Source organism: Panthera uncia, chromosome X (assembly GCF_023721935.1).
Source record: "Panthera uncia isolate 11264 chromosome X, Puncia_PCG_1.0, whole genome shotgun sequence".
Lineage (NCBI taxonomy): Eukaryota > Metazoa > Chordata > Mammalia > Carnivora > Felidae > Panthera > Panthera uncia.
In genome coordinates, this window is record NC_064817.1 from 34,906,991 (window position 1) to 34,933,671 (window position 26,681).

The 26,681-nt window shown below is 39.4% G+C and overlaps 1 protein-coding gene across 8 annotated transcripts in view; it reads right to left on the reverse strand.

Moving 5' to 3' along the window:
- CASK (calcium/calmodulin dependent serine protein kinase) overlaps positions 1-26,681 on the reverse strand; it is a 353,026-nt gene that overhangs the window by 99,739 nt on the left and 226,606 nt on the right. For all 8 annotated transcript variants that reach the window (XM_049643727.1, XM_049643725.1, XM_049643728.1 and 5 more), the window contains exons 8-9: positions 25,421-25,543; positions 10,657-10,740 (exon numbers count right to left, since the gene is read on the reverse strand). In XM_049643727.1, coding sequence (XP_049499684.1) covers positions 10,657-10,740; positions 25,421-25,543 — 207 coding nt within the window. The remainder of the gene's footprint in view (positions 1-10,656; positions 10,741-25,420; positions 25,544-26,681) is intronic.

The window sequence follows — 26,681 nt, forward strand, 5'->3', positions numbered from 1 at the left end:
CTGAAGGATGTTTAATAAAACAGAAAGATGCTTGTGAGTTACATAAAAAAGGTTTTAAAACAATCTATAGTATGACCTCATGTTTAAAAAAAAAAAAGATTAATACGGATATAAAGACCAAACATATACCAAAATGTTAGTCGCATTATCTCTGGGAAGTAGGAATGAGTCACTTTTCCTTTTTTAATATCTTTGCCCCCCTCTCTTTTTGTGAATGACTATGTGTTACTCTCAGTCAGGCCACAAAGCAGAACCAACTACAGGTAACTCCTTTTATTTTTTTTTAAAAGATCTTATTTTGTTTTTATTTATTTATTTTAATTTTTTTTTAAAGTTTCTTTATTTTTGACAGAGTGCGACCATGAGCTGGGAAGGGGCAGAGAGAGAGAGGGAGACACAGAATCCGAAGCAGGCTCTAGGCTCCAAGCTGTCAGCACAGAGCCTGATGCGGGGATCGAACTCACGAACTGTGAGATCATGACCTGGGCCGAAGTCGGACACTAAACCGACTGAGCCACCCAGGTGCCCCTTATTTTATTTCTTAAGTAATCTCTCTACCCAACATGGGGCTCAAACCCACAACCTCAAGATCAAGAGTTGCACGCTCCACTGAATTACCTGGCCAGGCGCCTCTACAGGTGACTCTTTAAACAACATGCACAGGTTTCCCTGATTCCTAGTTGAGAATTATTGTCATATGGAATGCATGACATAGGACTGCTGGGTGGAGAAATCTTGGGAATTGTTTCAGTAACAAGAAGAACAATACCAGTTATTTTGTAAAAGTGTTCAATTCCGCGACTGTTAGGCATGGGTCGGAATATCTGGGTGTGTTCCTTGGCTGGGCCACTTTCTAGCTGCCTGATACTACTTGAGTCAATATTAAAACTGACATAACTTACCTTACAGAATTGTCAAAAGTCATAATGTATATGAAAGTGCTTTGTGAACTGTAAAGCATTTTGTAAGTGCAAACTGTCACTAAGCTTAGTAATATAGAGCTAGAACGTGAGCACAGCCTTTTGCTGGTCTAGGTAGAATTACTCATTTAGGTAGTTTAAGGATTAAATCACTTACATAGTCTGTATTTTAAATGTTGAACTTGAGGATTTTTCTGAAAAGATAAATCTTTTTTTAAAGTTTATTTATTTATTTAGAGAGCGAGCGAGCGAGAGAAAAGCACGTAGGGGGGAGGGACAGAAAGAGAAGGAGAGAATCCAGAGCAGGCTCCGTGCTCTCAGTGCAGAGCCCAACATGGGGCTCGATCTCGTGAACTGTGCCATCATGACCTGAGCTGAAATCAAGAGCCGGATGCATTTAACTGACTGAACCACCCAGGCGCCCCAGAAAGATAAATCTTTTTAGGCATTTATTAAATATATGAAAACATTAATAGAAACACATTTCCACAAGTTTCATTTTGGTGGGGGGTCACGTTAGGGTTTCTTTCTACAAATATAAATGGAATTGAATTGAACTGAATGTAGAAAGGGAAGGCAAAAAAAAACAGAGAAGTGATCTTAATGACACCATCCCAGGCAACTTAGTAGATTTCTTTTTCTCTTTTTTTACGATTTTATTTTTAAGTAATCTCTACACCCAATGTGGGACTTGAACTCATAACCCGAGATCAAGAATCGCAAGTTCTAACTGAGACAGGCAGGAGCCCCAACTTTTCAGATTTCTGAAAGTCTAGGGTTAATGTATGAGAAGTCTTTACGTGGAATTTGATAGTCAGCTACTGCGATGAAAAAAACAGCACTGAGTGTTGAGTTCTTCTTTCTACAGTAGAAGCTTATTTCACTTTACATATATACCATGTTCCCTAAAAAGCTGGGCGGGAATGGAATTTGTATGTATCAAAAGTTTCCCACACTGAAACTAAATTTTAGAGATGCTTTATTTTTATTTCCAAATGAAGTTCAACTGAGTTTCTTAATATGGTGGGTTTATATCTCAAGGCATGGTCTAGCTACTACTATGATCAAAGATCTACAAATAACTTCTGCCAGGAAAGCACTGTTTCAAAGAGCCTTGAGAGGTAAATTCTTTTATAACAATAGTAGCAAGTTCCTAATTTATCTTATGGTTAGCAGTTTTCTTTATTTAGTCCTCTCAACTCAGTGACTGCATGTGGTTTGGATATTCAATGCAAAGCTATTATGTAAAACAGCAAAAACGGTTCCAAAGCAGTTTATGGATTTATAGAATTATAACCTTAGGAGATGATTCATTCTAAGAGACTCATTTTGCATATGAGGAAACTGAGGTCCAGAGAGGCTTAGCAACCTATTAAGGTCGCTGCCAACTTAGAGATAAAATCAAGAGTAGACAGAATGTCTATTCACAAGTTCAAGGGTTTTTTACTGTACCAGGGGTCAAAAATTTTTTTCTGTAAAGGGCCAGATGGTAAATATTTTAGGCTTGCAGGGCATATGGTCTCTGTTGACACTATTCAACTCTGCCATTGTAGCATGAAAGTAGCCACAGATAATATGTACGCGAATGTTCACTGCTATGTTCCAATAAAACTTTACATGTAAACATAGGCAATGGGCCAGATTTGGCACGCAGGCCATAGTGTGCCAACTCCTGTACTACATTATTGCTATGAAAGAGACCGTGGGTACAGCAACATCAATCTACATCTTATACAGGTAGTTCTTCAAGCTTCCCAGTTTATCACATCTTTGACAAAGAAGTTTTCTGCCTACTTTAATTTAGAAGGGAAAGTTTAGTATGTTCTGAGAGTGAAACATAACAATTGTGAGTTAAGACTATTCAGAGTCTGCTAAGATAACTAGCATTAAAGATGCAACTTTGGACTAAGCAAGTTAGGCAGATTCTAAATTCAAACAAAAAAAGAACTACAAGTAATTAATTCTCAACTCAATCTCAACTATTGTTAGTATGTCAAACATCAAAATGGAATACTCCCAGTTAGATGATTCTGTGCCTCATTTAAGGAAGTGGAAAACAAGAAAATGGTTGGCTCAGACTTCTGCTAAGTTAAACTACTGAATGCACCTAAGGAGGCAATGGAGTTATTAAAAAAATTTTTTTAATGTTTATTTTTGAAAGAGAGAGACAGACAGACAGAGAATGAGCAGGGGAGGGGCAGAGAGAGAGGGAGACACAGGATCCAAAGCAGGCTCCAGGCTCTGAGTCGTCAGCACAGAGCCCAACACGGGGCTTGAACTCATGAACCGTGAGATCATGACCTGAGCCAAAGTCAGATGCTTAACTGACTGAGCCACCCAGGTACCCCTAAGGAGGCAACAGAGTTATTAAGAAAGGTACAGGAGAGTGAATACAGAGGACTTGCTGACTTGAAGACCACCACGAAGGGCCAGTACTCCCTTTTTGGTGCTCCCTGAGCTCAGAAACAAGCACCATGGGATTTGATAGCACAACAGGGAGGTATGTTTTAAAAAGTCTAGATACAAGACACACAAGTTTTCAGATGACATGGAGAGTAAACTGGGTTTGCACCCAAGTGGCAAAATAACACACAGTCATGTTGTAATATACTAAGGGGGCAAAACCCATCACAGGGCGATACAAATCCACATGTGACATAAGGATTTGAGAAAGGATCATCTTACTAGGGTTAAGAGCACTGAACTTCAAGCCCTACAAAGGGTGAAGGACTTGGAGAGGTTGAGGCTGAACAGAGATGATCCAGAAGGCCGGAAAATCATTTCAAGGCAGAAATGTTAAAGGATTTCGGTTGATTACATGTAAGAAGTAGGCCCTAGATAATGAGGGGAGAGGTTTGATTACATCAGAGCTCCCGATCTCTGTACATACAGTCACAAGCAATGCTATCATTCAGTAGAGTCGGCACAGTCTATGTGTGTAGGATACTCAAACAAAACTCAGATGCAGGTCTAAAACCAGGAATTTTTTATCACATTAAGTTGGGCCATCTGACTAAAGTTCGCTGTGCTATTTCCTGTGAAGAAGGTTAACAATGAGACTTGCAAGTATAGTAGATAGGACTATATTTAAGAGCAACTGCACAGAACAGTATCTTAGGAATCCTTTTGGACTCTGTGAAAGCATTTTATAAAGATGGTCGATTAATGTATACAATAGCTTTCAAAAGCTAGACAGCCGAACTTAGGAAGTAATACGTCCTATATTTCACAATCAGAAACTAATAGAATCGCTTTGTAAAAGTCAATAGAAAGATCAAAATCACTTCCAATTTTTATCTATGTAAACTGCTTATACTGGAGTAAGTTTTCAGAATCAGCTGTGCCTTTTGGACACCAGGCTTACTGCTCTTGAGTAGCTGGAGCCCACGGCTGCTGTGCTGTCTTACTGCCTCTGCACCACCCCTTACTACAGGAGAGGACTATACGTAAATGCTGGCTTTCATCAGGGCACAAAGGTCCTTGATAAATCCTTAAGTTAGCTCTTGTTGAGTTTACAGAAAGGAGCAGCATGCCAAAAGGCAGCTGTTAGAGCTTCCTGGTTGACCTCTCAGAAGGTGATGTTTAGAGGTAAGCATTACTTTTGGAGGTGCCAAGACTCCTGATGGTGCTGTACAATAGAACTTTCTGGGATGATGGAAACGTTCTATACCGGTACTGTTGAGTACAGTAGCCATCAGCTGCATGTGGTACTGAATGTGGCTAGTGCAACTGAGAAATCAAATTTAAAATTTCATTTGACATGCATGAATTAAAATTAAAATGTAAGTAAGCACATATGGCCAGTGGCTATTGCGTGAGAGAGTGCAGCATCGTAAAGTGCTGGAAAATGGTATCACTAAACAAACTTTTTCTAGTTCTGCAAAGTTCAGGAATTTGAGGGACCGACTGGTAATTTAGAGAAGCACACAGACCAGATACTTCTGCGGTTTGCAAAATCAATACAGGAAAACTGTAGTTATCGGAAATCTCCCTCATTTTTTGTATATACAGTGTAAGGAATAAATGTTTTTATCCTTTAAGTGGAATCACATGGATTCAACTTAACCATTTCCTAAACTGAATGCAATAAATTTACCCAAATACAGAATACTGCTTCTATTTTTTCTTTCTTTTCTTCTTCTTCTTTTTTTTTTTTTTACAAAATTTATTTGACATGCTTCACTGTGGGGAAATTTGCTTTCTAGAGGTAGAAATAATTCATGAACCAAAGGAGATGATTTCTAGAACAGATTCCTCTCCTCAGCCTCTTCCCTAGTTAGACAAGCTCAGATGCTAACAGATGGTCCCCTAGTACGTCCTGCAACCTGACCCCTTGCTCAGTAACTCCAAGTAGATGGCACCTGGGGTTAGCGTACAGGGGTGTCTCCTTAAGACATACCCACAGAGCACAGATTTTTCCAGACAGCCTAGATCAGTCTGTCCCACGCATCCTAATATTCGATTTGAGAAAATAGGATTCTTATATCTAGTCTTGTACTGAGGCCTATGGAGTTTATTAAAGGAAGCATTGTTTCTAGAGGATTTTTTTAAACTGAAGTATTAAAATTCTAGAGCTTAGTGTAAAACAAAAAGAGGGGAAAACCCAACATCTGAAACATCTGGTAACCAAAATGAGAAAAAAAAAATTTTTCCCATCATCATTCACAGATGTAAAAACAAAATAACGCAAGAGACGAGAATAAAAAGAAGTGTGTGATAATTCAAATCACATGCAGGGTTCCATTAACTTTTTAAAAATCTACATGTGAAAGGTAGTCTGAAAATGATGTTAATGCTAATTGCCCAAATAATTTTCTCATAGGGATTTGCTGTCTCCTAAAGCCTGCTGAGAGGTTAAATTCCAAAATGAATGTATAAATATGGAAAGAAAACACTTTCTGATTGTTTAGTATCGATATTATTGTAATGAATGAGTAATAGTCTTGAAATTTCAGCAAAGTATAATGAGTATTGTTTTATATTCTGGCATAAAAAAGTTTCACAAAACTTTCAGAATGAGAAGAAGGTTCAACCTCAAAAGTAAAACTCACCACCAAAAATACATAGAAATTTATTCAAACAGCTTTTTGGTGGGGAAGTTATTGAAAGAAATCACAAGTCTTAAATACACATACATACTTTGATGCCAATAATTCCAGTAGCACAGAACTTGTCTTAAGAATATAATCACATACCAAGGTGGGCAATGCAAAAATATTTATGGCTGTGGAAAACTGGAAGCAATCTGTGTCCAACAGCTGGTTAATTATGATATGTACAATATGACAGAATTTTGTAAAACCATTACAGTGTGTGCTTAATGAGAGTAATGACTCTCAATAAGGTGGACATATCAGAATCAACCATGAGGCTGTTTTAATAAACACACGTCCCTCCAACCTCTGGCATAACTGGGGCTGAGGGATGGGTGGTCCCTTGGGTGAACTGAGTGGTATGGTGAGCCACTGTTACTACGGGAATGTGTCATATCCCTTAAGTGTACTGAAGAGGAAACCACTATGTAAGAAGAATTTTTGTCACGTGGTATAAAAACAAGTGGGGTATGTGAAATTCACATAAAATTAACCACTTTAAAGTGTACAATGCAGCAGTATTCAGTACATTCACAATGCTGTGCAGCCAACATTTCTTTCTAGTTCCAAAACACCATCACCTCCCTCCCTCCAAATATGCATACCTATTAAGTAGTCACTACCCAAGACCTGGCTATCACCAATTTACTTTCAGTCTCTATGGATTTACAGATATAAATACCTATTCTAGATACTGAAAAAAAAAAAAAAGGAATCATCCAAAACGTGGCCTTTTAAAACTTTTTTTTAATGTTTTATTCATTTTTTTTGAGAGAGAGAGAGAGAGAGAGAGAGAGAGAAACAGAGTATGAGTGGGAGAGAGGCAGAGAGAGAGACATAGAGACACAGAATCTGAAGCAGGCTCCAGGCTCTGAGCTGTCAGCACAGAGCTTGACGTGGGGTTTGAACTCATGAACTGCAAGACCATGACCTGAGCCAAAGTCAGACGCTTAACTGACTAAGCCACCCAGGCGCCCCAAAAGTGGCATTTTAAAGGTCTCTTTTTGCACATGGATATCCAATTGTCCCCGTGCCATTTGTTGAAAAGACTCCTTTCCCCCATTGAACTGCCTTGGCACTTTTGTTGAAAATCAACTGACTTCAAATATAAGGGTTTATTCTTGAACTCTCAATTCTGTTCCACTGATATACATGTCTACTCCTATCCCATACTAGTACCAGAGTCCTGATAACTGTAGCTTTATAGTTAAGTGTCAAAATTGCAAAGCATGAGTCCTCCAACTTTGTCCTTTGTTCAAGATTGTTTTGGCGATTCTAAGTCCTTTGCATCTCCATATGAATTTTTAGGATCAATTTGTCAATTTCTGCTCAGGAGACTGTGTTGAATCTATGGATCAACTTGGGAAACACTGCCATCTTAACAATACTGGGTCTTCCGATCCATGAACATTAAATGTCTCTCCATTAGTTTAGATTTTCTTAAATGAATTTTTTAAAGTGTTTATTTATTTTGAGAAAGAGAGTGCAAGTGGAGGAGGGGCAGAGAGAGAATCCCAAGCAGGCTCCACAGTGGCAGTGAGAAGCCTGACATGGGGCTCGAACTCATGAACCATGAGATCATAACCTGAGTTGAAATCAAGAGTTGGATGCTTAACCAACTGAGCCACCGAGGTGCCCCCTGTCTATAGATTTTAAAAAGCTTTTAAAAACTTCAAAGTGTTAATGTCAATGACTAGAAAAAAAGCTAAAATGGTATGGAGTTATTGGAATTACAGTTATTCATATACAGAATGAGTACCAAGTCAAAGGTATAAACATTAAAATCACAGTAAAACAGTAACAACAATAATAATGTTAATAACAAATAACATGTATGGAACACTCATGACTGCCAGGTACTTTTGTAACTACTGTAATATATTAATTCATTAAATTCTTACAGCCCTATGAGTTAGCTATTACCATTATCCCCATTTTGTAGATAAGGAAACCGAGGCACAGAGAATTTAAATAACTCGTTCAAGGTTACACATTAGTAAGTGTCAGAGCCACGATTCACGATTCACCGAAGGCAATGTAGCTCCAGAGCCCACTCTTTCCCATAATGCTGTTCTTCTCTTTCTTCTCGCCATGGACGATAAAAATTTCCTTCCTCTAAGTAAGAAAAGCAATATTCTACTGCTTTCTGTGAACTTCCCTTTTAATCATTTCAAAGGGAGTAAGAAACAAACAAACAAACCACAATAGGTTGTTGCCTAACATTTGAGGAGCTTAAAAACAGTGTCCGGATACAAGGATGGGTACCTAGCTGTTCATTTGTGAAACAGTTGTGTGGTGGTCTCTGAAAGCTAGTAAAGTGGAAATCTGTGTTCTGGAAGCTCACAGAAGAGGCAGAATGAGGAGAATGAGTTCTTGCAGATGGTAGGCATAACATACTTTAACCAGGATGGCTGAATGACATAAAGGAATACAGCCTTACCAGAAGCTGAAAAAAATCTCAATGACAACCCTGCTGACATTCCTAATTCTAGGTTGTCTGGTGGGTCTTGAAACTTTAAATAGTCCTGCAAAGGGATGTGGTAAGTTCATATGACCCCTCTCTGCTGTAACAGCTTTGCCCTGTCCAAATGAATCTTAGTCACCACTCTGGCTATTTTAGGCCCAAGTCTGGTTTTGTGGCACTGGGAGTACTACAGCATGGGTTTCTCGTGATGGGCAAACCTGAGCACTATGGCGAAAGGCCTGGACTTGGCCAATGAAAGGTTCAGCCCCAGACAGGGCAATGTCACAAAGGCCAAAGCAGGGCCAGAGTTAAAAAGACTAGGGAAGAACTGAGAAAAAAAAGTATAATTAATGGTTCCTTTGGGGAAGAAATGAACTTCAAGAACAGCTGACAAAATTTCACTTTGGATAGTAAGATTTTTTTTTTCTCTTGTAGGCTACAGTGGTTCAGATGTATGTCAAAGTCTTGGGAAACTTCTTTAGGTGCCATCTTGATAATGGCATGTCTTTAATAATTATTTTTGCCAAGGACTTTTAAAGCAAATAGAGAAGAGCCAGTTTGGAGTGCTGACTGTAAAAACAATTAGGACAGAGGCTTAATGGAGAATCATCATCACCAATAATGACATGTTACAATTTCCTTTGTTGTATAGTAGCACAGTCGACTTTTCACAATGATGGAAATGTCCTATGTCTGGGTGATCTGATTCGTTAGTCACTAGCCACATTTAGTTAATGAGCACTTGAAATGTGCTAGTGTGACTGAGGAACACTTTTGATTTAATTGTCATTAATTTAAATTTAAATAGCTATGTGTGACTAGCAGCTACTAGACTGAACAGTTCAGCTCTATAGCATAATATCGTGGCCTACATAGTTTTCTCCCCCATCCACATAATGTTCCTCAAAATCTAGAGCTGTATATATGAAATTATTCAGATATTTCAGAGGTTGAATAATAATGAATATTACTGCAATTTAGGACATATACGAAAATACTTATAAAGTTTTATAGTTGGTGGGAGTCACATGGCTAAGGAGGACTACTAACCAATCAACCACTTAGAGGACAGACTTAAAGATGATTTTTTTACAGTAATCAAAAATAAGTCAAATAATAATTTTAAGACCACAATATAAGAGTTTCCTCTGTTGGGAAGAGGGGGGGAAATGTCCCATACAGTTTTTTTTACTAGTGTTGGGACACCTGGGTGGCTCAGTCAGTTGAGCGTCCGACTCTTGATTTTGGCTCAGGTCATAAACTCATGGTTTGTGGGTCTGAGCCCCATGTTTGGGCTCTGTGCTAATGGTGCAGAGCCTGCTTGGGATTCTCTCCCTTTCTCTGCCCCTCCCCTGCTCTCTCTCTCAAAATAAATAAACGTTAATTTTTATATTAATAAAATAGCTTACTATTTTATATTTGGTCTTTTTCAAAACCTTTTAAAATCAAACGGGCTCCCCATATGGGATAATTACCATTTTTTTTTTTTTTTGGTGAGATAGAGGATAGAGAGAATGGTAAAAGGAGAAAGGTACCTAGTAAGAATAAAGAAAAGCTAAGAAAAGTAATTTTAAAATATTTTCTAGTAGATCAAGGTAGTGGGGATTCTTACTGCTTTGTGATCGTTGTCTAATTAATTCTAATCCAGTATTGTTTCCACTGAACTAAACTCACATTTTTCTTGTCAAAATATTTAAGTTTGAGAAAATGTGGCCTACATTCATATTCAACAATAATGGATAATAATAGTGAATTCCTGGGATGCTTGGGTGGCATCTGACTTTAGCTCAGCTCATGATCTAATAGTTCGTGGGTTTGAGCCCCGCATCAAGCATGGTGCTGACAGCCCAGAGCCTGGAGCCTGCTTTGGATTCTGTGTCTCCCACTTTCTCTGCCCTCCCCGGCTCGTACTCTCTCAAAAAAAAATAAACGTTGAAATAAAAATGTAAAAAAAGATAGTAAATTCCTATTTCAAAAGTAATTACATCTCTGCTATAAATTTTTAGGATGATACAAATCTAAAATGTGATTAATCTTTCATTTATTTTAACATTTTGTTTAGATTCATACTTAGATAATCTATTACCTTAAATGATTTAAAAAACAAAACCTTATTGAAATAATTTTTAGAAGTGAGAATTTAGCTGTCGGAAAGCTTTTTGCTGATTTCTTTAATTACCTTTAGTTTCCTCCTTGCATTGAATTTCCTCAGTTGCTCTACTGTTTCTGGAAGATGAATCTTGTAGGCATAACGATCCCGCTCCTATAAAAGAAGAAAGATAATGAACATATGTAGCCATTTAAAAAAGTGAAGAAACTTAATCTAAAACAAACAATGAAGCCCACATTTCTTAAACATGAAACTTAAATTCTAAAATACTGGAGATTTTATTCCATGATACTGGTAAACATTCTCAAATGAGGGATACGAAGGTCAAAACTGATAGTAAAATAGTATTTTATTTTCAGCAATAATAAAGGGTTAAAATAATGGATCAAGTAATTTTTAGATATATGGCTATATGGCAAAGATAATTAAATCATAATTATGAAGGTATGAAGTTACCTTTGACATGTTCTTGTCAGGTAAAATGAGCATTTGAAAAATTAACTTCACAAATGATTGAGCATTCGGAATTGTCAGGAGTAACTGGATTTTTTTTTAGGTGAGTGATCACATTATGTATGTATGTATGTATGTATGTATTCATTCATTCATTCATGTGAACGGGCCCAGCGTGGAGCCCAGTGTGGGGCGTGAACTCACGACCCTGAGATTAAGACCTGAGCTGAGATTAAGAGTCAGACACTTAACCAACTGAGCCACCCAGGTGCCCCAGGAATGACTGGATGTTAAAAGATCATACTATCTTCGCACTAGAACAAACTTTTCAAGGCCATCTAATTCAAGCATTTCCTCACGTGGGATCCTTTTCAATCCCCGAAGGACGATTATTCTGTTTGACTTTGTCCAGTGAGTGATCATTCTTTTATGGCAGCTTACCACAATTCTAAGAAAGTAAAAAAGTGTTTACTTAGCCTGGGCCCACATCTGGCTTGTTTGGGCTAGCGTTGCCCTATGTAATATCGCAGAGCAAACATTCTTCCTCTTCTATATAGTAATTCCTCGGTAGCTAAGAGGGGGATCATGTTTCCACTAAATCTATTCTTCTCTGTGATGTCTCCAGTTGCCTCAACTATTCCTCATGTATATATATTTTTAAAGTTCATTTTTGTGAGAGAGAGAGCAAGTGGGGGAGGGGCGGGGGGGGGCAGGGAGGGAGAGAGAGACTATCCCAAGCAGGACCTGCGCTGTCAGCAGAGCCTGACGCGGGGCTCGAACCCACAAACCATGCGATCGTGACTTGAGCTGAAATTAAGAGTTGGGCACTTAACTGACTGAGCCACCCAGGCGCCCATTCTTCATGAAAATCTTCAACCTCTTGTCATTCTTCTTATTACCCAATTTGGTTCTACTCTAATTTGTCAATGTATCTTAAAGACTTAAATAAGTATTCATTTCAGAAATAGTTCTTGAGAGCCTGCTATGTTCCAGGCATTGATCTATGCACTTGGGATACACAAGTAAACAATACCAACAAAGATTCAGGCCTGCGTGTAGCTCATATTCTAGTAGAAGAAAATACAGAAAGGTAAACTATGGAGTATCATAAAAGTGCTATGGGATAAAGCAAAAAGTAAAGCAGAGTAAGAGGGAATGGGTACACTGCAATTTAAAATAGGGTGGTCAAAGTCGGCCCAATTGCCGTGAGGACATCCAAAACTGGTGAGGGAGTGGTCTAGGCAGAGAGAACAACAAGACAAAGGCCCAAAGGAAGAAGTGCACCTGGAGTTTTCAAAAACTGGCAAAAAGACCCATGTGCCACAGAGTAAATAGTAGATCAGATCAGAGAGGCAACAAGGCTGGGGTAGGCCATTTAAGAGCCTTTTTAAAAAAAAATATTTATTTTTGAGAGAGAGAGAACACAAGTGGGGGAGGGACACAGAGAGAGAGAGAGACACACACACAGAATCTGAAGCAGGCTCCTGGCTCCGAGCTGTCAGCACAGAACCCAACGTGGGGGGCTCGAACCCACGAACAGCGAGATCATGACATGAGTCGAAGTCGGATGCTCAATTGACTGAACCACGCAGGCGCCCCCATATAATAGCCTTTTATTCTGAGTGGGAAAGGGAGCCACAGGAAGGTTTTGAACTGAAGTGACATGATCTGACAAGTTTAAAGGAACACTCTGGTTGTTGTGTTGAGAACAGATTAAAAGGGAACAAGGGTTTAAGGGGGAAAAAAAAAAAAAAGGCTGGGAGACCAGTTAGGCTATTGCAGTAATCTAGGGGGAAAATGGTAAATGAAGTCAGATGGAGAAAATAAAGATGATGAAGAGGAGATAGATTCTGAATATATTTTCTGAAAAAAGTTTTACTGAGGGGTAATTAGCATATAACAAACTGCATTTTTAAAATGTATAATTTTCTAGGTTTTGACATATACAACCATAAAAGCATCACTGTGTTCAACCTGAATATACCCATCACTCTCTAAAGTTTCCTCACGTCCCTTAGTCCTCTCCCTCCCAATCCCCGGGCAGCCACTGTTTCTGTCACTGTCAATTGGTTTGCATTTTCTAGAATTTTATATAAATGGAACCAGACAGTACAGACTCATTTTCTAACTTGTTTCTCTCAGCACAGAGGTTTTGAACTTCATCCATGTAGTTGTGTGTATCAATAGCTGATTCCTTTTTATTGCTGAGTGACATTCCTTTGTAAGGATAGGCCATAATCTGTTTACCCATTATCTGCTGATGGACCCTGGGTTGTTTCCAAGTTCTGGCTATTACAAATAAAGCTGTAATGAACATTAATGTACAAGTCTTTGTATGGATACACATTTTACTTCTCTTAGGTAAATACTCAGCAGAATGGCTGGGTTGTATTATAGGGGTATGTTAAACTTTTTAAGTGGTTGTACCGTTTTACATTTCCATAGCAGTGTATCAGTTGCAATTGTTCTACATCCTCACCAATACTTGGTATGGTTAGCCTTTCTGATTTTAGCCATTCTGATACATGTGCGTATAGACATCTCGTTGTGTTAATTTGTATTTCCCTAATGAAAAATGATGTGGAGCAACTTTGCGTGTGCTTATATACCATCCACATATCTTTGTTGAAGTGTCTGTTCCAAATATTTTCCCGTTTTGAACTGGGCTGTGCTTTTTCTTATTATTGAGTTTTGAGAATTCTTCCCAACATAGTGGAAGGGGATTTAGATGTCCAAACTCCCAGTTATAAAATAAAGACACAGGGATATAACGTACAGCAAAAGGAACACAGTTAATGATACTGTAACAACTTTGTATGGTGAGAGATGCTAGATTTTATCATGGTGATCACTTCATAATGTATATAAATGCTGACTATGTTGTACACCTGAAACTAATATTGTATGTCAACTATAGTTCAAAAGAAGGAATTCTTTACATAATCTAAATATGTAAGTCCTTTATCAGATACATAATTTGCAAATATTTACTCTTAGTTCATGGCTTGTCTTTTCGTTTTCCTACAGTGTCTTTCCAAGAACAGAAGCTCTTTTTTTCTTTTTAAAGTTTATTTATTTATTTTGAGGTAGGGAGAGACAGACAGACAGACAGCACACGTGAGCGGGGGAGAAACAGACAGAGAGGGAGACAGAGAATCACAAGCAGGCTTTGTGCTGTCAGCACAGAACCCAATGCAGGGCTCGATCCCACCAACTGTGTGATCATGACCTGAACTGGAGTCAAGAGTTGGACGCTTAACCAACTGAGTCACCAGGTGTCCTCCAAGAATAGAAGTTCTTAATTCTGAATATATTTTGGAAGTGGAGAGAACAGGATCTTCTGAGGGAATGGATGTGGGGTGTGAGAGAAAGAGAGGAGTCAAAGACCACACCAAAGTTTTCAGTGTGAGCAACTGGAAGTCTGACACCAAGAGAGATGGGGAAGAGATCAGGACTATAGTTTTGGATATGTTATGCTTGAAATATCTAAAGTTCAAGTGGAGATTCAAGTAGGTACTTGGACATACAAGCCTGGAGTGCAAGAGAGAAGTCTGGTCTGGAAATAAATTTTTGGAGGGTCACAAACATTTAGAAGATATTAAGGATAATACTCAACTCTGTCCCAGGCACTGAATTTGGGACTTTCACAGGCAGTATCCCATTTATAGTTGTTCTTTAAAACAACTATACAAGATAGTAGAGACAATGCTACATGCTAATTATCTCAAAAGCAATGGCTCAAATGGACATAATTGTTATCATCATGATTAGCATGTACTGAGGGCTTATTTTGTGCCAGGCAGTGTTCTAGTTCTTTACAAGTTTGGTGTTTTTTTTTTTTTTTTTTTTAGTGCTTTACATGTTTATGTTACGTACTCTTCACAACAAAGTAGGAGGAATATATCATTATTATCCTATTATAGAGTTGGGGAAAAGGTGATGCATTAAACCAGATGAAGATTAATTAGTATGAATTGGGCCTCTTAGTTTTCTTAATCTGCATACTATACAACATTTGTAAATTAAGTTCAAGATCACAGTTGTTATTATAATGAAAATTCATGTTTGCATGTGAGGCACTTCTAAAATCAATGTGTTGGTATCCTGTACTTACAAAATTTATTTTTGAATTTAAATGTAGAATTTTAGTCAGTCCTGTCAAAATTTCACCTTGTTATCTGTGAAGTTCCTAAGGAATGAACACAAACACTTTAAAATTTATTTTCTATATTAATGACTAAAAATAGCAAGAGTTCCACTGGAGAGCAAAATTATATTTTTCTCGAGTACACATACAACACCTGATGTCAAAATATCTACAATTTGTATATCTGCTAGATTCTGTATGCTAAAACATCTTGGGAATGATTTTATTATCTTTAGGGACTTAATCTCCTTTTCCTGCACTTAGCCAGAGCAGGTTCACCAATACAGAAGACATAAGAATTTATTGAATAATCAACTAGCAGAGAGAAGCATAAAACTGCCATTTTATAACAAGCAATGGAATCTTGTAATGGATTGCTGTTACTGTTTGTGGAAGATGTGGTGTATATGTATATGTGTACCCATATTACAGAATATTACTTGGCCATAAAAAAGAATGAAATCTTGCCATTCACAACATGGATGGACCTACTGGGTATTACCCTAAGTTAATGAAGTCAGACAGAGAAAGGCAAATACCACATGATTTCACTTATATGTAGGATCTAAAAGGCAAAACAGGTGCACCTGGCTGGCTCAGTCAGTAGAGCATGTGATTTTCAACCTCAAGGTCATGAGTTCAGGCCCCACGCTGGGCATGGAGCATACTTAAAAAAATAAAAATAAAATAAAAGACAAAACAAATGAACAAACAACACTAGTAACAGACTCATAAATACAGAAGACAAACTGGTAGCTGTCACAGGAGAGGGTTGTGGGAGGACAGGTAAAATAGGTAAAGGCGATTAAGAAGTACAGACCTTCAGTTATAAAATAAATAAGTTATGGAGATGAAAAGTACAGCACAGGGAATATAGTCAGTAATATTATAATTACTTTGTACGGTGACAGATGGTAACTACACTTATTGTAATGAGCACTGCACGATGGATAGAATTGTCGAATCACTACATTGTACACCTAAAACTAATACAACATGTGTCTGCTAAACTTCAATTTAAAAAATTGTAAAAAAACCGAAAAAAACCCTGTGTTCTGCCTGGTGATGTTTAATCAACATATACTGAAAAGCAAACATCAAAATGGGCTTTGCATTATTTTTTGAGTAAAAGCTGTTTTTGCATTTCGATAGAGTAGAGGGGAGCGGAGAAAGCAAACCCAAGGTCTTTAACACAAGAGAAAGAACCCAAACAAAAAGGAGCTACATAATATTGTAGAGAGACAATGAGTTTGGAGTCAGAGTTTTGTTTTTTTTTTTTATTTACCTGTTTTGAGAGAGAGAAAGAGAACATGAGTAGGGGAGGGGCAGAGGGAGAGAGAATCCTAAGCAGGCTCCATGTGGTCAGCGCAGAGCCCAACACAGGGCTCGATCTCACAAATTGTGAGATCATGACCTGAGTCAAAATCAAGAGTTGGATTCTTAACCGACTGAGCCACCCAGGTGTCCCTGGAGTCAGAAAGGCTTCTGTTCAAATTCTGGGTCATTTATATATTGGCTGTATGACCTTACATTCTCTCAGTTGTTTCTTTTTGAAAACTAATCTTACAGGATTCTTACAAAGATTAAACAAGATGCTGTATAAGCACATGATTGGTTTTAATAATCCTTTTTATTAGTCAACATGTACAAACCTCTGATGTAAAGTAATTTGGGAGCGCTGTAAGTGTGTATGTGTGTGTGTGTGTGTCAACAGCTTACTAAATAAGCTGGGTTGTTTTCTAACTGAAAATATGTTCCTATTGCAGAAGAAAAAGGTAAAAATAAAACATAGCAAAAATTTCAGGGTATGAAACCTGTGACCCATTTGTAATGGGTCTTTATTCACAGCTTCCAAAAAGGGTGAACCAAGTGACAGCATGTTTTTTTTTTTTCTATTGGGCTATTTTTTTTTTAATGTTTATTTATTTTTGAGAGCAAGACAGAGCACAAGCAGGAGAGGGACAGAGAGAGGGAGACACAGAATCTGAAATAGGTTCCAGGCTCTGAGCTGTCAGCACAGAGCCCGGTGCAGGGCTTGAACCCATGAACCGTGAGATCATGACCCTAGCTGAAGTCGGATGCTTAACTGACTGAACCACCCAGGTGCTCCCCAACTGCATTTTGCTTAAAATAAAATTGCTTAACATTTTAGGTATATGTAACAGAACAAATTTCCACTGTTATTTAAAAAAAAAAAAAAAAAAAAAAAAAAGGTCTTCACACCCTTTGTAGTCTCTGCAGATGGTAGAACAGAAATTGGTCCTTTGGCTAACGCCGAATGTGAGAGAAAGCCCAGGGAAAGTGGCTTAAAAGACACATGGCATCCCTGGATTCTAGAGCAAGAAATGGGCATTGGTGTTGATTTTTAAAGAATTCCCTATTCAACAGAATAAACACTTCTTCTTCCAAGGTTTAATTCTTTAGAGTTCTTGGTAACAAGGCTTTCCCTTTTGAATCACTGAGAAGACTCTGAAAGCTGGAGAAAAGGCCGACTGGGGAGGGATCCCAGGACCTGAGGGGTGACCTTTGGTGAGATCACTGTTTTTTTTTTTTTTTGTCTCTTAACATATCCTCACCTGGGTATGTGCGCAGCCGCAACCTGGAAACTCCAAGGACAAGGAACACACAAAAAATGAACCCTAAGAAAATCTGACTCTCTTTAGCCAAGGGCTGAGAAGAGGTTTTTTGCTCTGGAGGACAGAATCCTTTTGACTGCACCCACCCTACCCCCAGGGAACAGCATGTAAGCAGACCTGTTTCCCCTGCCCCCCTCCACCAGCCCTTCCGGACCCAAGCAACAGCAAAGAGTTGGCGCCCCACTCCCTAGAGAGTAGGGGCAGTATCACAAAGAGAAGAGAGCTGGGGAAGGGGCTCTTTAAATCTACGTATGAAGTCTTTGGCACATCACCAATAAACCCAGGTATAAAACCGACCAGGATCAACACGGCAAAGAGCTTTGAGACTAAACTGTGGTTTAGTCTCCCAGGTTTCGAATGAGCCTCTGAGCAGCGCACAAGTGGGGCAGACCAGACGAGTAGTGCAAAGGCTTTGAAAATGAAATTGGTGTTTCAGCTACAGCCCTAAAAGTGGGCCAGGATGTGTGTTCTGAATTTAATCAGGTTAGCTGCCTACTAAAATAGAAGATTTAAATAAGAGTCTCATAATATAATACTAAAAATGTCTAGCATACTATCTAAAATTACTCTTCATACCAAGAATCATAAAAAAATCTCAACCAAAGTGAGAAAAGACAACCAACAGATACCAACACAGTTATGGCACAGATATTAGAATCATCCAACTGGGATTTTTAAGCAGGTGGTATAAAAATGTTCCTAAGGGCACCTGGGTGGCTCAGTCAGTTAAGCATCCAACTCTTGATCTCAGCTCAGGTCATGATCAGGGTTTGTAAGATGGAGCCCTACATCCGGCTTTGCACTGATGGTGCAGAGCCTGCTTGAGATTCTCTCTGCACCTCCCCTGCTCACACATGCACAGGCACGTGCTCATGCTCTTGCTCTCAAAATAAATAAAAATTTCAAAAGAATTTTAAGAAAGACAAAAATGTTCCTAAAAGCAATTGCAAATGGTTAAAAAATGCTGACATTACCAAGTGCTGACAAGGATATAGAGCAACTGGTTCTCTCATACTCTGCTGGTGGGAGAGTAAAATCATACAGGTATTCTGGAAAATGATTTGGCAGTTTTTAGAAAGTTGAACATATACTTGCCATAGGACTTAGCAATCCCACTCACAGGTTTTTACTTTGGAGATGTTCATAGATGTATATAGATGTTCATAGCAGCTTTACTTGTATTAGCCCCAAACTGGAAACAACCCAAATGCCCTTCAAAAGGTGAATGGACAGGGGCGCCTGGGTGGCTCAGTCAGTTAAGCATCAGACTTTGGCTCAGATGGTGATCTTGTGGTTCACGGGTTCAAGTTCTGCTTTGGGCTCTGCACTGACAGCTGGGAGCCTGGAGTCTGCTTTGGATTCTGTGTCTCCCTCTCTCTCTGTCCCTCCCCCTACTCGCGTGTACTCTCTCTCTCTCTCTCTCTAAAATAAACGTTAAAAAATTTTTTAAAAAGGTGAATGGATAAAGAAGTGTTGTACATTCATACAGTGGAGTATTATTCAGTAATAAAAAGGAATGAACTATTGACATGCACAACAACTTGGATGGATCCCAAGGACATTATGCTAAAAACACCTAATCTGTGAAGTAATAATAAATATATACATTGGTCTCTGACCCTGGTTCCTAACACAGAGCCCTAAAACCCTTCTAAGTAGGGGTGCTAGGAGAAATCTTTTGTTCTAACATTTTGTCTTTGACCCCAGCTTCTGAGGCAGAGCTCCTAAAACACTTGTGATTTCCTAAGTGATAAGAGCACTGGGAGCATTTTTTGTCCTCATATTTGGTCTTTGACTCTGGTTCCGGACAGAGTTCCTAAATCCCATGGCATTTCCTGGGTGACAGAAGTGTCTTTGTTTTAATGAGGTGACTCTTAGTGGGCTCCTGGATGGGGGTTGGTCACCAGAAAGACCAAGTTATGAATAAAAGCTTGGGATTTTCAGTCCCATCTCCCATTTTGTTGAGAGGGGAGAGGGGCTGGAAACAGAGTTAATGATCAATGCATGCCTACATGATAAAACCTTTCATAAAATTTCCAAAAGTATGGGGTTTGGAGAGCTTCTGGGTTGATGAACATACGTACATGCCAGGAGCATGGTCTACCCCACCTTCTGTGGGAACAGAAACTTCTGCACTTGGGATCCTTCCAGATCTTGCTCTATGTATCTTTTCATCTGTATCCTTTACCATATTCTTTAGCATATAATAAACAGGTAAATGTAAGTGTTTCCCTCAGTTCTGTGAGCTGTTCCAGCAAATAATCAAATCCAAAGTTGGGAGTGCGTGGGTTATAGGAACCTCCAATTTGTAGTCAAGTCAGACAGAGGTTGTGGGTAACTTGGGGACCCACTCCTTGTGATTGGCAACGGAAGTGGGGGAGAGTCTCATGGGACCGAGCCTTTAACCTGTGGGATCTGCATGGACTTCAGTTAGTGTCAGAACGGAATTAAAATGTAGGACACCCAGGTAGTGTCAGAGAACTGCCTGGTGTGGGGAAAACACCCAGGCACACCTGGCATCAGAAGCGCTGTTGAGTGTGGTAGCTGCTTGAGAAGAAGAGAGAAACACACAGGAGATGTGAGTTTCTCTTAAACGGTTTACATATTGTATAATCCCATTTATTTAATAATCTCAAAAGGACAAAAATGATAGTGATGGACAATGGATCGATATTTACCAGGGGTTCCGGGTAGGGAGAGGATGTGATCATTAAAGGGTGCCAGACCACTTCTATATTCCGATTATGGTCATGCTTATATACTTCCATATGATAAAATTTCACAGAAACACACACACAAATGCATATAAAAACTGGTGGAAATCGAGTAAGGCCTTCAGTTTAAGTGTTCCAATGCCATTTTCCTAGTTCTGGTTATATAAGGTGTTATCACCAGGAGGAAGAATGGCAAAGTGCACGTGGGAATTCTGTACTGTTTTTAACCACTTCTTTTTTTTTTTTTAATTTTTTTTTAAAGATTTTAAGATTTTATTTTTAAGTAATCTGTACACCCAATATGGGGCTTGAACTCACAACCCTGAGGTCAAGCGCTGCACATCTACAGACTGAGCCAGCCAGGCGTCCCTGTTTTTGCCACTTCTTTGTGAGTCTGAAATTATTTCAACATGAAAGGTTTATAACGAATCATTTCCACTCTACATGGTTAACCTTCCTGTGGGCTTCCTAATTCTAAATACCTCGAATCACTCACTGAGCTTCATCAGTTTTCCTTCCTTAAAATCTCTTAGTCTGAGTATTTCTTTCCCACTCCCACCTTTACTCCCCGGGTCCAGGCCCCTGTCACTCCTGTCACAGCACAGCTTCTACAGGCTCTCTTTGCCTCTAGCTCTTGTATTCTGACAGACAACGCTTGTACATCCAGTGTCCAAAGGAATTCTAAGAGCAAGCTGCTTGCACTGTGTCATCACTCAAAAGCTTGCAGGAGCTTTTTACCATCTACACCCTAATATCCAAAGTACTTAAGGGGCACCTGGGTGGCTCAGTCGGTTGAGCGTCCAACTTCGGCTTAGGTCATGATCTCTCAGTTTGTGGGTTTGAGCCCCATGTCCGGCTCTCTGCTGTCAGTGCAGAGCCTGCTTTGGATCCTCTGTCCTCCTCTCTCTCTGCCCCTCCCCCGCTTTCTCTCTCTGCCCCTCCCCCGCTTTCTCTCTCTCTCTCTCAAAAATAAACATTAAAAAAATAAAAAACAGGGTAGGTCACTTGGTTAAGCATCTGACTTCGGCTCAGGTTATGATCTCACGGTTTGTGGGTTTGAGCTCCATGTTGTGCTCTGTGCTTACAGCTCAGAGTCTGGAGCCCGCTTCAGATTCTGTGCCTCCCTGTCTCTCTGCCCCTCCCCCACTCACACCCTGTCTTTCTCTCTCTCAAAAATAAATTTTTAATAAATTTAAAAAATTTTTAATAAAAATTTTGTTAATAAAAAAAAGTCAAAAAACAAAATAAAAACCAAAACAAAGTACTTAATTTGGCAATTCTAGATCATACGTATTCTCCCCTCAAACCAGAATTTCTGGTCTACCATTGTGCAATCCTTCAAATGGCTGATGTTTGTATGATACTAGTTTGCTTCCTGCCCCCCACTCCCACAGGGCCTGAACACTTTGTGATGCTTCGCCTGTGCTCTCCTGGACTTCCCACATGGAGGCCAGGGCCCCCTTCAGGCACACTAACACGTGCGGTCCTCCCTGGAGTTTCAGACAGTGATCTCTCTTGTACCTCACTGGTCTCCCTGAGCCCACACTTCTGTACTCCTGTGAGGCTTCTCCATTGTGGCTTCTTTGAGCTTATCTTTCCAGGTGTTTATCAGTATAATCTGAAAATCCATTTTGCAGCCTGACTCTGCCGCCTTTCTCTCTCTGGTGTTTTTCCAAAATTCAAATGGACTAGCCTTCTAGAAATACTCTTTTCATGTTTTATTACAGTCAATATACTTTAGGGTCTACATATTAAGGTTACAAAGGGTGTGAAAAGAGCTCAGCCATCTATAAGGAAAGTACAATTTTAGTTGGTCTTACTTTTGCTGGAATGAATATTCATAGCAAACATCACTAATTTAGATAAAGGCATTAAACATACTATATTTTAACAATCATTAAGATATTTGTATATTACTTAGACTATTTCCTCAAAGTCTTTTTTTATATGAAATGATTGAATAGGACATTTTCTTCTTGTGGTTTTACCAAAGAAATCTTTTTTTTTTTTTTTTTGACACAAAGTCATGGTATTATGACTTTGGGCACTCTTCATTATAAGTATTTTCATCATCTTATTTCTTCAATTTGCAGTTACACAGGAGTTTTTCATAACATGAACTATAGTTTAAATTTAGTGTTTTACTAAATCAACACGAATTACATCCACAGTAATGATTTGCAAGTATACATGGACATATATTTAAATATAAGAAGCCTGTACACATCAGCCAGATAACATTCTCATGGAATTATTCCATCTTCAGATAAAACATAAGGCGTCAAGGTAAACTAGTTCAGACATGGCACATGATTCTGAGCTCAAACCGCCTTTTGGAACTTTTTCATTTAAGTTACTGACATTTTTGTGTCTATTGTCTCTCTGGTGCCGGAAATCTACTACGTATTCAGATTATTTAGAACAAGAAGTATATTCACTGCAGGGATGAGGGTTTCCAAAAATAAATGTTAGTAGTCAAGGTAAGTATGATAATGAAAGCTAACTTTTCTAAAGGATCTTAAAAATGACTCATATGGCTACCATTTTCATTGTTCTTTGGCATTTAAACTAGCTTCTAGTGAACAAATGATCCCCATTATGGAGAAACTGAGAAAGGTAAAGGAGAAACAGGAGTCCTCCTCCCCCCCACCAAACTGGTCATTTCTGGGGGGAAAAATACTAAGAATGTATCTAAAAACTGTTTACCTACTCTCTTCTGGGGGAAATCAGGGATAACCAGAACTGAATGTTTCAAGTCAAGAATAACTAGAACTGCATATCAGAGGGTTGAATGTGGATTTGATAATATTCTTAAGGAGACTCAAGATCCACTGGAATCTCAAAATTGTTTTCTAATATCATCATTCCGTGTCGTTGCCACTAAGATCCATCATTAATCTACACTTTAATATCTTATTGCTTCTCTCTGGAGAAGTAGCATGGTATCATATAATGAACATTCCTTCGTTCATTCATTAAATCCTAACTAATATTTATTGAGCACTTAGAAATGCCAGACACTTAGTAGAATGCTGGACAGAAGTGAACTAACAACTCCAAATTCCCACTCTGCTGCAGCTTGTAGTTTATAGGGGGTAAATAGACTACAAACAAAATATAGGTGTGTCTTATGGTGACAAATGCTATGGGGAACACTAAGGCAGGGAAGGAGGGGACAGGGAATACTGGCGGCAGGGGGCGTTCTTCTCCGTAATTTTAGATTGAGTGAACGGGAAAGATCTTACTAAGAAGCTGATAGCTAAGCCAAGACTTGAAGGTGGTAAAGGAAGAAACCATGACTATGTCTGGGGCAGAACGTTCCACGGAAAGAACACAACTAACATAGAGGCACTGAAGCCAGGATGTGCCTGCTGCCTGAGGAACCACAGTGAGGCCAATATGCAGGGAACAGAGTAAGAGGAGAGCAGTAGGGGGTGAAGTAAGGTGTCAGGAAGCGAGAGTGTACACTGGATTAAGAAAGAATCCCTCCAGCGAGAGGCATGGTTTCAAGGTATGAATTCTGGATTCACCAGGGTACAAAGGGCATTTAAAGGCCATTTAAAGGCCATTAAACCAGATGAGGTCTCCAAGGGCCTGAGTGGAGACAGAGAAAAAGAGGAGCAAGGATGGAGGCCTGCGGCACCCTAATGTGAAGAGGTGCATGTGGGGAGATGAGGAGGAATCAGCATGATCTGAGAAGGCACAGCCAGAAAGGGAGAAGGGAAACCAGGAGAGCTAGGAGGCCTGAGGCCAAGGGAAGACAGACAGCATTTCAGGATGGGTGTCAAATGGTACTGAGACGCCAAAAGGGAGAAGGCCTGAGATTTGACTTTAGCAATGTGAAGGTCATTACTGACTTGACAAGTGTGGTAGTGGAAGCTGGAGATGGTTGTAGGGTCGGAAGGTGTGCGTGTGTGTATGTGTGTAATAAAAATAGACTGTAGCATATTAGGTTCAACAGAGACAGAAAAGCAATGATGCAGGAAAGGGGATATTGCTGGAGTGATGTCCTTGAGTAAGTGAAAAAGAGAGGACCTTGCACGCAAAGTAAAGCATGGTTTGGTAGGCTCAGTTAAAATCCTGGTCCAACCACTGACAACTTCTGTGACTTGGGGCAAGATTCTCAACCTCTCTGAGCCTTTGTTTTCTCACCTGTACGGTGAGAACTTCCTGGAATTACCGAACCATATAATGTCTTAATTAAATAGTGCTTTGCGTCGAAGTCCCAAGTTACCAGTTTCCTTAATATGCATCTGTGAGATAGGATAGAGAAAGAATTGAAAAAAAATCGAGCTTTTTCCGGGGCGCCTGGGTGGCTTGGTTGGCGAAGCGTCTGACTCAGGTCATGATCTCACTGTTCCTGAGATCGAACCCTGCATCAGGCTCTGCGTTGACCGTGGGGAGTCTGCTTAGGATTCTCTCTCTCAAAATAAATAAATAAATAAAATTTTAAAAGCTAGTATTTTCCGAAAACAGTCAATCCATATCTAGTATCTCTTGAAGTAAAAGTAATGTTACGAACCATATGGTTACACCCAAGATTGTAACTTTTGGTCACAAACACAGTACTACTTCACTTGTTCGTGCTGCACATCTTTGGAACCTGTGTTGGTGGACAACCAACAGGCCTTCCTCCCTGGTACATTCTGCCTAAATGTGCTTCTAATCCCGCTGATAGCGTAATGTCACTAGAATGGTATATTCCTCTAGTCAGATATTTACAGAGGTTGTGCAGGAACAGCAAACAAGATGAATAAAAGTCAAAGAATAAAAAAAAAAAGGACTCAGAAAAAAGATGTGAAGAGTTGCCCTGAGGAGCAATATACTCCTCTTGCTGGAAGGGTTCAGACAAAGTGTAGATGGCCACCTATGGGCTCAGGTACCTTAAGCCATGGGTGATTCAGTGCTTCATAAACGGTGATCCTTTCAGCTGGATCCAGCATCAGCATGCGACGGACTAGGTCTTTGGCACTTTCAGAGATATGGCTCCACTGCCTTGGATTCATCTGAAGAGAAGGAAAGGAAAATTGCATAGTTACTGCCCAGGGAGAAGTTAACATTCACCATTGATGTAACATTCCTACACTGTTTCAATGTGAATACAATTCTCAAAGAACAGAAATCTGATTCTATAGGTTTGCTTTCTAAGGAAGAGGACAAAGGCAAGTCTTTGGTGGCTGTTGCTACGTATATGAGGTTTCGTATCAATAAGCATCCCTTACATATGTTCTTGATGTCACAGAAGTTATAATATTTTTAATAGTTGAAGAATAGAATGCTCACAACTTCAGTTTCTACCTTAGCTGAAGAGACTAGATACTTTGATCTAGAAAGGATTAAAATAAAATTTTTAGGTTAAAAATTTCAAAGAAATTTTTAAAACCTTCTCTCTTGAAAAACTGGAATCCACAGTAATTGTGAAGTTATGCAAAGTTCCTACTAGGATATTTTGGTCACTGTATATCAATTTCAGTATTTTAGAAAACATATACTGCTACCATCGGCCCTAGAGAATAACCCATTCACTTGTATACTGTCTTCAGTGAAGTTACTTTTGCTCCTCTTGTAGAAAGATGAGACAACTCAGCCACAAGGTCAATTGACTAAAGTCAAACAAATGGATAAAAACTATGAGTTGATCAAAGGATACAAGGCTTGTGAGAAAGTGGATCTGTGAGGAAAAGAGCAAGGTGGCTCCAGGGGAAAAAGAGTATTTCCGAGACCAGGAAGAAGAAAAAGGGAAGGGACACTTAGGGCTTGCTGCTGGGAAGGTAAGTGGGGACAGGTGGGGAGAGGCCAGTGGGGCCTCATTCCTTATTTAGTATCAAGAAGCCAACTGGCCGGGTGAGTTTGCATAAGATGCCTGGTGCCAGGAGCTAGCAATACCATGGGTTGAATGAGAGGAGACCTAGGTCACCTTCTAAGGGAGAAAGATGGAGAATAAAGTCCCTAACAATTTAAAGCCAAACGAAATCACGACTTGCATCACAGTTCACAGGAATCACTACAGTGTGGCCAAGGGTTAGCATTAGACACTGAAATTCGCTCTGGCTACTAGGAGGTTCCGTACTGGTGGACGGGGAGTGAAAGATGTTCCTTGTTCTTTTTCTCACAGGCAGAATTCCAACAAGAGTCACTTCTGCT